We start from the raw sequence: 11336 nt of genomic DNA, 5'->3' as shown, positions 1-11336 counted from the left end.
AGGCCTGGGAAACTTGGGGAGGGGACGAGGGGCGGCGCCCTGGCTCACGTGGGCGGAGAGCAGCTGAAGGTCCGTGCTTGAGGCTTGGCTGTTCTCTCGGGCTGAGTGCTGGCTGAGGAGGTGGCTTGAGAAGAGGAGGAGGAGGAAGAAGAAGAGGAGGTGGCGGTGGCGGAGACTGTGGCGGTGGCTACGCCCGCGGTGCCGGAGGCAGGAGGAGGAGGTGGCGGCGGGGAAAGGAGGGAAGACCAGGGGGAACAAGGGCAGCGTCGGACTGGGGACTGAAGAGGCGCGAGCTGCCCGGGGCGGTGTTGTCGGCTCGCCCACCCGCCCGCGCCCGCTCGCCCGGCCCCTGCGTACACCCTGCAGCTCTCGGTGCACCCGGTGTCCGTGCCCCAGCGCGGAGCGCGCCCGGGCAGCCCCCTGAATGACGGGTGGAAGGTTCGACTTCGACGATGGCGGCACCTACTGCGGCGGCTGGGAGGAAGGCAAGGCGCACGGGCACGGAATCTGCACGGGGCCCAAGGGGCAGGGCGAGTACTCGGGCTCCTGGTCGCACGGCTTCGAGGTGGTAGGTGGCTACACCTGGCCCAGCGGCAACACGTACCAGGGCTACTGGGCACAGGGCAAGCGCCACGGGCTGGGCGTGGAGACGAAGGGCAAATGGATGTACCGGGGGGAGTGGTCGCACGGCTTCAAGGGGCGATATGGGGTCCGGCAGAGCCTTTGCACCCCCGCCCGCTACGAGGGCACTTGGAGTAACGGGCTGCAGGACGGGTACGGCGTGGAGACCTATGGCGACGGAGGTGAGTTGCGCGCGGGCAAGCTCGAACTGTGTGTGTCTCTGTGTCCATATGTACGTGTGTGTCCCCAAAAGGTGCTATGGTGTAAGCCCGACTGGCACTTCCCTTCCTAGTCTCGGCGCCAACTAAGGCGGCTGGAATTGGGGAGGGCTCGGCGCGCGCGCGCATACACACGCGCACACAGAGACACATACATACACACACACGCACTCACGTCAGGAAAGCTGCCCAAAACACCTGGAGCTCCTTGCTCAACAATCCCCTACCACCCCCACCTCGTCCTCCAAGAAAAAAGGAAGGAAAAAGTTGCTTTTCTTTGGGACTGGTGCACTTGGGGTCATGGTCTGTATACCTTTCTGTCCTTCCCTCGGTCCCGGAGGAGGTGGTGTGTCCACTCCTTGGGGTTACGTGGCTTGAATGTACCTGACATAACGTCAGGTCCTCACTGCCAACGGGAAGGCGGGAGGGCCAGCCTCCACCCCCGCTCAGAGCTCTGGCCCCAGAGAGCTGATATGGAAGGGGACTGTCACTTGAGATTGTCACATTACGTTCCCGATCTGTCCCAAACCCCTCTCCCAAGCACTCCTCCTGGAGAGAGATTGAGCGAGCGCACTTAAAAGCCCTGGGGTTTGGCGGCTCCTAGGCCCAGCGTATTGCTGTGGAGACCTGTAATCTTCCCCAGACTGGTCACACAATATTTTACTAACAACCTGGTTAACTCTTCGAAGTGGGAAACAGAACCCAGTAATGGGGGAAGGGAGCCTAGGATAATTATGCATTTTTGAGTACATTTTGCCTTATTGTAGGCAGCAGGGAGGAGAAATGAACCCCCAGTACAGTTTAGTGGAGGGAAGGAGGGGTCCCAGATATCACTTAAACTTAGTTCTCAAACTAGTCTCTTAAACTAGCATAATTTATTGCTGGATTGGAGCTCCAAGTAGGAATTACCTTGTTATTTAAAAAAAAAAAACAGCAAGCCTTTGTCAACTAGTGAAAAACATACAATTTCAGAAGTAGAAAAATGTATATCCCTGTCCCTAGCCCAGGGTTACATTGTCATGACTGAGTTAGAAAGAATTCAGATTACTCATTCTCAATGCCAACAGTGAAATCACTAATATTTTTTCTAGTTAGTTGTTGCAACCTAAACACCATAGAAGGCAATGAACAAACTTACCCTATGTTAATGTGCATATAAACAACCTAGGCAAAACTGCTAATAAGGCAAATTATTCCTTTATTATCATTCTGAGTTAAGAAAAATTTAAATCATTAAGATACAAGTCAATTGGTCTTTATTAGAAAGTTTAGCTAAAGATGTCTCCCATGTACTTTAACAAAATAACATAGTCTGAATAATAATATAAATTACTAGTTTCAAACAATTATTGTTTTGAGGCCAAGTCAGATCTAAGAGTTTATGCTAAGACTTGTAGAGCTCTTCGGAGTTGTCAGATACTTAAATGAATGCACCTCAAACCCATTACAGTATCATTCATACTTACCTATATGAAAGCTTATCCGGTTGAAGCTTGTCTTACTTAAGAGAATATAAGTAGTGTTAAAATTGGAAGTCCAAATAGTTTGCATGTTCCATATATAAAATGCCCAACCTTTAAATTTTAGGTTACAGTAATTATTAAATTATTTCAGTGCATTGGGGGGATAAGTAAGAGAAGGATGTGTGAAAGAAGGGTGCAGTGTTTCCTATAAATGGCATTATTATTTGGTAGGCATATAGGTAGTGCAATGGAGAAAGCAGTGGGCCTAGAATCAGAAAGACTGGAGTTCAAATCCAGCCTCAGATACTTCCTAAGCTGTGTAACCCTGGACAAGTCACTTAATTTGTTTGTTTCAGTTTCCTCACCTGTAAAATAGGTGTAATAGTAGTCCCTACCTGCCAGGGTTGTTGTAAGGATCAAATGAGATAATAATTGTAAAGGGCTTAGGCTGGTACACAGAAAGTGCTATATAAATATTAGCTATTATTATTAGTTGCCTTTATTAGAGGCTTAAGGTCAGATGTTCAAGCTCTGATGTTCAAATACCAATTAAGCAATTACCAGTTAGTTTTCTATTCAAAGCTCCCAGAATAGAATGTGAAATTTATTTGCTAAATGTAATAGGTAATTTCATTACTCCAACATTCTCATACATTGTTAAAATTTGCTGTGAGTTATTTCTTGTATTTTTTTTCTAAAAATTAAAATTCTTAGGAGGCAGTGAAAAAATTTGAGGGAGGAGGAGGGAGAAGGATGTAGTTACCATAGCTTAATCATAGTATAAACTGTGAATTACTCTTGGTGAATTTATGCTGATACCAAGGTGCATTACATAATTCATAAGTTTAGGCCATTTGTGATACCCGAATATGTTTCATTTTCTAGTAAGCAAAATAATAAAGGAACATTTTAATATATATAATATTGAAGCCCAAGTACGTATCCAATGTAGCTTTTTATTAAAAGTCTCCCCTTGTACATTGGGACTATCTACTGTTTTAATGTTAATTTGGGAATTGTCATGTTTAGACACCACAATATCTTGAAACTTAACTTCGCCATAATGAAGAGATCTTTGAGAGAGACAGAGACAGAGAGACAGACAGAATGAGAACAGATAGATGATCTATCAGCAACAACATTATTTGCTACAGCCACTGTTGCTGTGTACAAACACTGCTGGTGTGTCTGAATTAAAGAATATCGACATACTTTTTGTAAAGGTTCTCTCAAGATAAAAGATATAATCAACCTTGAAAATATTTTTCAAAGCCTTTCAGATCCTTTGAAATGTGATTTATAATAAACAAAATCAGATGGCAGATCTATATTTGCTTTCTTTTGTCTTTGCACATGCTTGCATTTGTGCCCTTGACCGTGTAAGCACTCAATAAATGCCATTAAGTTCTGTGGTTATTTTGATTTTTTTTTAAAGTAAGGGACATTATGGTACAGTGGAAAGAGTATAAGTATTATCACCAACATCTTTTTTCTACAAATTAGGAAACTGAAAATCAGAGTGGTTAAGTGATTTGTTTATGATAATACAAGTAGTAACTAGCAGAACCTGGATTTAAAGGAAGGTCTTTGATTTCCAAATTCAAGGCCCTTTCCACTGATCTGTGCTATATATTATAATAGTTCCATAAGAATTATCTCATAACTTTTCTTAAAAATCAGCAACATATCTGAGTGCTCTTGAGCCTAGCCATTTTATACAAAGTAGGAAATGTTCTCTAAAAACTCAACATTGTAATTAAAAATAGGTTAAAACTTCACTAACCAGTTACTTAGTTTTAAAGCACACCTTTTCTTAGAGATCCTTTTACTGACTTCTGATCTATCAGGGATCATAGATTAAGAGCTGAAAGGGACCCCCTAGGATATCTAATGTAGTCCATCCCCCTCATTTTACATATGAGGAAACTGACTTGCCCAAAGTCCCACAGGTGGTCCGGTCAGAGATGGGACATGGATCCAGGTCCTCTGACTCCAGAGCCAGTGCTCCTTCCACTGCACCACACTGCTCAATTGCCTAATGCTTCCTGTGCACATTTCATTGTCTTTTCATTGGGTTTCTACCCATTATAAAACATTCCTGTTGAGAAAAACTTGGAAGAAGCTATTTCTACTAATGTGTAGCATACAAATATGTAACAGAGAAAGGTCAAAATCTCACTGTGATTGCAGGTTGCTTTGAGCCAAATACAGTTTAGAATGCTTTAAACTAGAAAACAGGATTTAGTGAAACAGCTAAACTAATAGCATTGTACATAATTTGTAGTATCATTTTTTTCTGAAAATGTTTCCACACTTGTAAAATTGTTTCTAAAGTAGTAAGAGAAACCCTTTCTTTTCTCTAGTTTTGTATATCATATGAAAATCTATTATATCAGTTCTGTATCTCAGCTTTTCTATGTTCAGTGCATATAATTGCATAGGATGTGAAGTGTGCTAGTAGAGTTATCTAGTAGTTCAGTACAGCCTAGCTCTTGTAATTACTGTTGTTGCTTCAAGGCATTTCCATATTTAAGTTGTGTCTCTCTTCTTTCTTGAAGTATGCCCAGGTTATTTAAAAATTTTTGGTAAGGTATAGTTACTCCAATTTAGTTGAATAGCAAACCATATATATTGTAATTTCGCCCTTGAGTTTGAAAACACTGAAATAAAGTCTTTTGAATATTTGCTTTAAAAATTCATCATTTACATCTATCACCATTTTGGAAATTATTCCAGTAAAAATTAACTCTGCTTTTCTTAAGTTAAATGTTAGAATAGGAAATACATGTTTCTAATGCATCTTATTCAAGAACCGCAAACTGGATGTTATATTTTTAATCACTAGCTCAGGTTTTACTATCATCCTAGATGTCTTAGACTATGTACAAAAGCAAATGAAAATGGTGAGTTAAAATTTCTAGATAATTTTGCCCCTCATTCTAAGAAAACTCGAGCATGAAATGGTGGTTTCTAAATCACTGTCTAGTGATAAAAAGCCATAATACAAACGTTCACTTAGCACATCATTTTCATAATGTTATTGTGTATATGTGACACACATTCCTGTATGAGAGATGAAAAATTCAGTCATTGAAGTAGACAATATGTATGGCATATTGGAGTTGTATAGGTGAACTATCAAGAACAGTGACAGAATAAATGTTTTTACATTTAGGATTCCAAGACTCTAAATATTTAAGAATGAGGATTTCTAATGTTATGGTTACAAAACTAAAGAAAGGTAGACTTTCTTCATATAAGACTACAAACATAATGTATTTATGAGCTATAATGAGTAATGTGATTGGAATTTTGTCTTTTTAAAAATAGCTAAAATATCCCTTAATTTTTATTTGGGAGTGGTTGGGTGAGGTCCTAGAATTTAAGAGATAGTATATTCCATGTATAGGCTCTCTCTGTCTTATTTAAAAGAGCTGGCTTTGATTTCATCACCCTACTAAAAAAAAAAGATTCTGATCAACACACAAAGATAATAGAGTAATTGCCCTGGTTTTTACATTCTCATGGGTATCTGTTTCCTTCTAAGAACCAAACAATATATGTCACAATTAGGTTACAATTTTGATCTCCCTTATATAAATTAGCAATATAGAATTTAAAGTATTTCAGATAATAGCTCAATATTGAAAAAGAAAAAAACTCATCAAAAGTGCTTTAAAATTGCTAAAGCCTTGAGTATCTCTCTTTGATGTCTCCCTGTATTGCGTTTTGTAATGGTGATAGTACTTTTGTTTTTGTTTAAAGCAAAAAAAAAAAATTGTTTCACTACTTTGTTATCTAAGTGGTTGGAAGTATATGCATGTATGATTTTCTTTTAAATCAGGTGAAAAAGTAGAAATGAGCATTTTCAGTGACTAAATATTGAGTTGAATATGCATATCATGAATTGAGCCTTTTATAGGGAATTAAGGTAAATTATATTTTGGATAATCTATTTTCTGTTGGTTTACAGAAGAAACTTATTTAGAAGATTGCGAATGATAAGATATTATGTATTTACTTAGTACCTGTAGGTAACATGACACCCCAACTAAGAATTTGGGGAATTTTGTGTTAATTAAAAAGAAATGATCCCTATCCTCAAGATGGGGAGGTAAGATGAAATGAATAAGTCAGGTGAAAATTAATTAGCATGTGCATGAGTACATCTAAATCTATAAATACACACATATATGCATGAATAGATGTTATTTAGATCATTTGGGAATGCCTCATAAAGAGATGGAATTGGAATAGCTATTGGAAGGACATATGATATGTAATTGAGCAATGGGTTATTAAATAGACTTATATCAGAATTATGAGGGAAAGGAAAGAAGAAAAAACTTAGACACAGGAAGAAAACAGGTGTACATGTTTGGAAGACAACAGGCTGGAGATGAGAACTAGGAAGTGTGATTATTTAACAGTTGGTTTTGAATAGATTTGAATAAGGGTATGATTTAAGGGGAAAATTTATTTAATTGCTGCTTATGACAAAGCTGTAAGAGGTTTGGAGCATATTAGTGAATAATGTCATGCATTCAACAAATATGTATTATATGCCTTCTATGCAGCAGGTACTAGGTTCTCACTAGACAAATGCAAAAATGAAATAGTTCTTGCCTGTGAAGGAGGGAAACATACCAATATAACTAAATATATACAAAGTCATTTCCAAGGGAACGGGCCTTACCAACTGTGAGGATCAAGACAGCCTTGTGGTGCTTGAGCTAAGCTTTGAAGGAAGGTGATTGATATGCTAGATGGCAGAGGTGGAAAAGGATGGTATTCTGTGTTTAAGAGACTGTTTGGGATTGGGACTGGAAATGTAGGATCTGGTACAGGGAATAGCCTGTCTGGCTGAAATGTAAACTGTGTGAAAGGAAGTGATGTGCAATAAGTCTGAAAAGGTAGGCTAGACCTAGATTTCAAAGTACTTTAAATGCCAAACAAGAATTTGTATTTGCTCCTAGAGGTTAATAGGGAACCACACTAGTTTATTTAGCAGGGGAATGACGTGGTCCTATCTGTGCTTTAGGAATATTGCTTTGGGCTAAAGAGATGCTAGAGGGAGAGAGATCAATTAGGAGGCTATTGCAGTAGTCAAAATGAGAATAAAGCATTATATGGGTGGAGATAAGGGTTGGACTGTAAGTAGATAAGAGAATAATATAATTTAGTAGATATTTGAATGAAGCGGGGAAAGTGTTCTATCTAGTGATACCAAAGCTTGGTGAAGAGGACAATCTGTTACCTTTGAAAAGTAAAACAGTAAAAGGAGATGATTATGTTAGTAACTTTCACATGGGGATACTCTATAGATAGTAAAGGGTGCGGTCAGGGTGGGAGGTATTTGAGTTGCTATGTACTAGTTTATTTGAAGCCATCAGAATGAACAGATGAAATATCTGAAAGAAGGAAAAGTTTAAGAAGCCTAGTGTTGAATTTTGAGTAAGAAAGACTAGAGGAAAAAAGAAGAGTCAGCAAAGGAAACCTAAAAGTACTAGAATCAAGATGAAATCTATAAAGTCCATGTTTGAGAAGCTCAAACCAAAGAGTGTATTAAAGAGAAGGGGAAATTCTTTATAACTTAAGCTAGGCTGAATATTTAACTTTCTCACAATGGAGCAAAATAATCCCACAGTTTCCCAGATATATTTTGCAAAAATATTGTAGCAAAAGTGAAAGGGGGCCCTTTTATCTATGCCTTAGTAACATAATGAATATAAAGTTTCACCTTTCTAATTCATCCCCCTCCCTACAAAAAAAAACAAAAACCTTGGTTTTGTTGTTCAGTCTTGTCCATCTCTTTGTGATCCTTTTTTGGGTTTTCTTGGCAAAGATACTGGAGTGGTTTGCGATTTTACCAATGAGAAAACTGAGGCAAATAGGGTTAAGTGACTTGCCCAGAGTCACACAGCTAGTGTCTGAGGCTAGATTTGAACTCAGGAAGATGAGTCTTCCTGACTGACTCCTGGTCCAACACTCCACCCAGGACACCACCTAACTATCCCAAAAGCATTATAGTTAGTGGGAAATCCTAATCCAGTTATCCTTATTTAATCTTAATAAAGGGATTGCTTCTAATTGAATTATTAACACAACACAATTCACAGACAATACACATTTCCTATCTTGTCATTCTTCTTGCTTCTCTGGAGGAATTTTGGTCTCTCAAATTTAAAGCTTTATCATTTGAAAGTAATTTTTGTTCTCAAGTAGGTGATTTCCCTATAAATGTTTTAAGACACCTAAAGCAGTCCTCAGTGAGAGATCTTCTAGTATGGAAACTCCATCCATCACATCTGTAATTTACAGGATTAGCGATTTCTCTGGGGTAATGAGAGATTAGGTGATTTGCCAGTAGTCACTGGTATTTATTAAAGGGAGAATTTGATCTCAAATGTTCCTGACTACTAGCCAGCTTTGGGTCCATTGTTCTATGCCATCTCTCATGTTTAAAGTTATATATTAAGAGGTAACTACTAGATTTTTGAAAATAAATACAAAAATTAAAGCACTAAAACTGAAATTTTATATCATATTTTACAAAGTAGACCAGAAAGTAGAGTAGATATTATAGTTTAACATGAAATTTTAAAAAATATCCCTAGGCCTGATTATACCCATTTGCTTTTTTCTCCCATATATATATTACAGATTTATATCGTTGTCTCTTTTTACTGCCAAATCTAACAAAATTTATTGTGGTCATAGATAATTTATTTTCATTTCCTTTTTCCAGATTAACTCATTCTGTGCTTTGTTTATTTGCCTTGGTCTTTCAAAGGTACTTATCAGGGACAGTGGACTGGAGGGATGCGCCATGGATACGGTGTGCGCCAAAGTGTGCCCTATGGCATGGCTACTGTGATCCGCTCACCCCTCCGAACATCTCTGGCTTCTCTACGCAGCGAGCAGAGCAATGGCAGTGTACTCCATGACATCACCTCTGATAGCCCAGCTGGAACGAGAGGTGGATTTGTCTTGAATTTCCATACTGATGCTGAATTAATGACTAGTAAGAAAAAAGGCTTATTTAGAAGAGGATCCCTCCTTGGTAGTATGAAACTTAGAAAATCTGAATCCAAGTCATCAATCTCAAGTAAGCGAAGCTCTGTCCGCAGTGATGCAGCTATGAGCAGAATTAGCTCCAGTGATGCCAACTCAACAATTAGTTTTGGAGATGGTGATTGTGATTATTACCCAATGGAAGATCATGTTGATGCTACAACAACAGAAGCTTACATGGGAGAATGGAAAAATGACAAACGAAATGGTTTTGGCATTAGTGAGCGCTCAAATGGGATGAAGTATGAAGGAGAATGGCTAAATAACAAGAGGCATGGATATGGATGTACAGTGTTCCCTGATGGCTCAAAAGAAGAGGGAAAATATAAAAATAATGTTCTGGTCCGTGGAATAAGGAAGCAGCTTATACCAATAAGAAACACAAAAACTAGGGAGAAGGTGGACCGAGCCATAGAGGGTGCACAAAGGGCAGCTGCTATGGCAAGAACTAAAGTGGAAATAGCAACTTCAAGGTATGTAATAGCAAAATAAATATTTTACCAGGTTGTATAAGCCAATAGAATATGCTTTATTTGTGATTCTTCTAGGAATATCTTAAAGTTCCTAGAAGTACTAAGTATAGGTAGAAAACAGATAGAAAAATAAATATTCTTAAGTGATGGGAAGATTATGTCCTTACATTTTTAGGAAATTAGGTTTCTATTGTCAAAGAGATACATATTATAAAAATTCTCTTTAAATTGCCAAATTACCAATTAATGTAGTGATGAAATTTAATTAGGTTCCACTTTCATATTCTGCCACCAAAAAGTTAACTTTCTATACCTTTGGAACACTACTGAACACAGAACATTTGAAACACTACACTAGGGAGCAAGTATTATATGTTCCAGGAACACAATATTGATCTATTTAGGACAGTACCAAATTTAAACATCCATTTTCATTTTCCTGCCTAAGGATGGAGCTTGAACAAAAAAAAGCTCTATAAAATTACTTGTATAGAGTATCTGTGTAACTCTAGTGAAGAGGCAGGATACTTCTCTTTCATTTACAGAGAAGAAAATGGTTGATGATATTGAGTTTTGGAGAATAGAAGATGAAAGCCCGGGTTGACTGGCAGTCTTCACAGTGAAATAAAAAGCTAAGCCAACTGCTATAAGCATGAAAGTAGAGTTGGAGAAAAGTTAAGAAAAAATTTAGGACATTGACTGTGGAAAATTAGAAGGATTGTTGTTGAGTACCAGCAAGGCTTCACTTGAAGCTTTGGGACATGAATTTATGGCAGATGACATCAGCTGTATTTCATGATTTTCTCTTTTTCTATGATATTCTAAAACCCCAAGAAAGAACAGAAAAAATGTGATGGAAGGGATGAGGATCTGAAGGTCAGAAGTATGGGAGAGAGGGGCAGGGGATTCTATGGAATAGAATTAAAGTGGAAGATCACTGGGGCACAACTGAATTTAGGGACAAAAGAAGTATTAGGAAGATGGAATGGGAAAATAAGGATGAGCCAAGAAAAAAGACAGATGCACGTAGTGTTAAAAAAAAATGCATGTAGTGTAAGTCAAAGAGTGAGAGAGGTAAAAGAATAGAAGATTGTGTGAGAATAAAAAATTTCAAAGTTCTGAATCTTAGAGATTTTGCAGTTCTGGGAAATGGTAAGGTCTAAGATATCAGTATACCCTTCTATGTGTATATAGTGTATATAGAAATCATGAGCACTGAGGAATTTTGTGTTCTAATTGTTTAGGGGTCATCAACATGAATATCAACATGAATATTTAAGACATAGCAAGAGATGGAGTGGAGAGAGACTGAGTCTGGCACTGATGTGAAATGGGACAGATACTTATCTCACAGAATTGTTGAGACTCTAAATGAGAAAATGCATATAAAGTGTTTTTAAAACTTTAAGGTGGTACATAAATTTCATCATTGTTAATAACAGCATGGACCTCAAAAGAAGAAAGGTTATTGAAAGTTTGTACTAGAG

At 38.3% G+C, this 11336-nt stretch overlaps 1 protein-coding gene across 5 annotated transcripts in view; it reads left to right on the top strand.

Annotated features, from left to right (window-relative positions):
- The first annotated feature begins 424 nt into the window (after positions 1–424).
- Positions 425–11336, top strand: part of LOC114053738 (junctophilin-1) — a 101029-nt gene continuing 90117 nt past the window's right edge. For all 5 annotated transcript variants that reach the window (XM_027876875.1, XM_027876880.1, XM_027876876.1 and 2 more), the window contains exons 1-2: positions 425–803; positions 9096–9849. In XM_027876875.1, the coding sequence (XP_027732676.1) occupies positions 425–803; positions 9096–9849 (1133 nt within the window). The remainder of the gene's footprint in view (positions 804–9095; positions 9850–11336) is intronic.

This window comes from Vombatus ursinus, unplaced genomic scaffold, assembly GCF_900497805.2.
Source record: "Vombatus ursinus unplaced genomic scaffold, bare-nosed wombat genome assembly UNPS02014812.1, whole genome shotgun sequence".
Taxonomy (NCBI): domain Eukaryota; kingdom Metazoa; phylum Chordata; class Mammalia; order Diprotodontia; family Vombatidae; genus Vombatus; species Vombatus ursinus.
The sequence above is the reverse complement of the archived record's forward strand: the minus strand, read 5'-3'. Positions and strand labels throughout refer to the sequence as shown.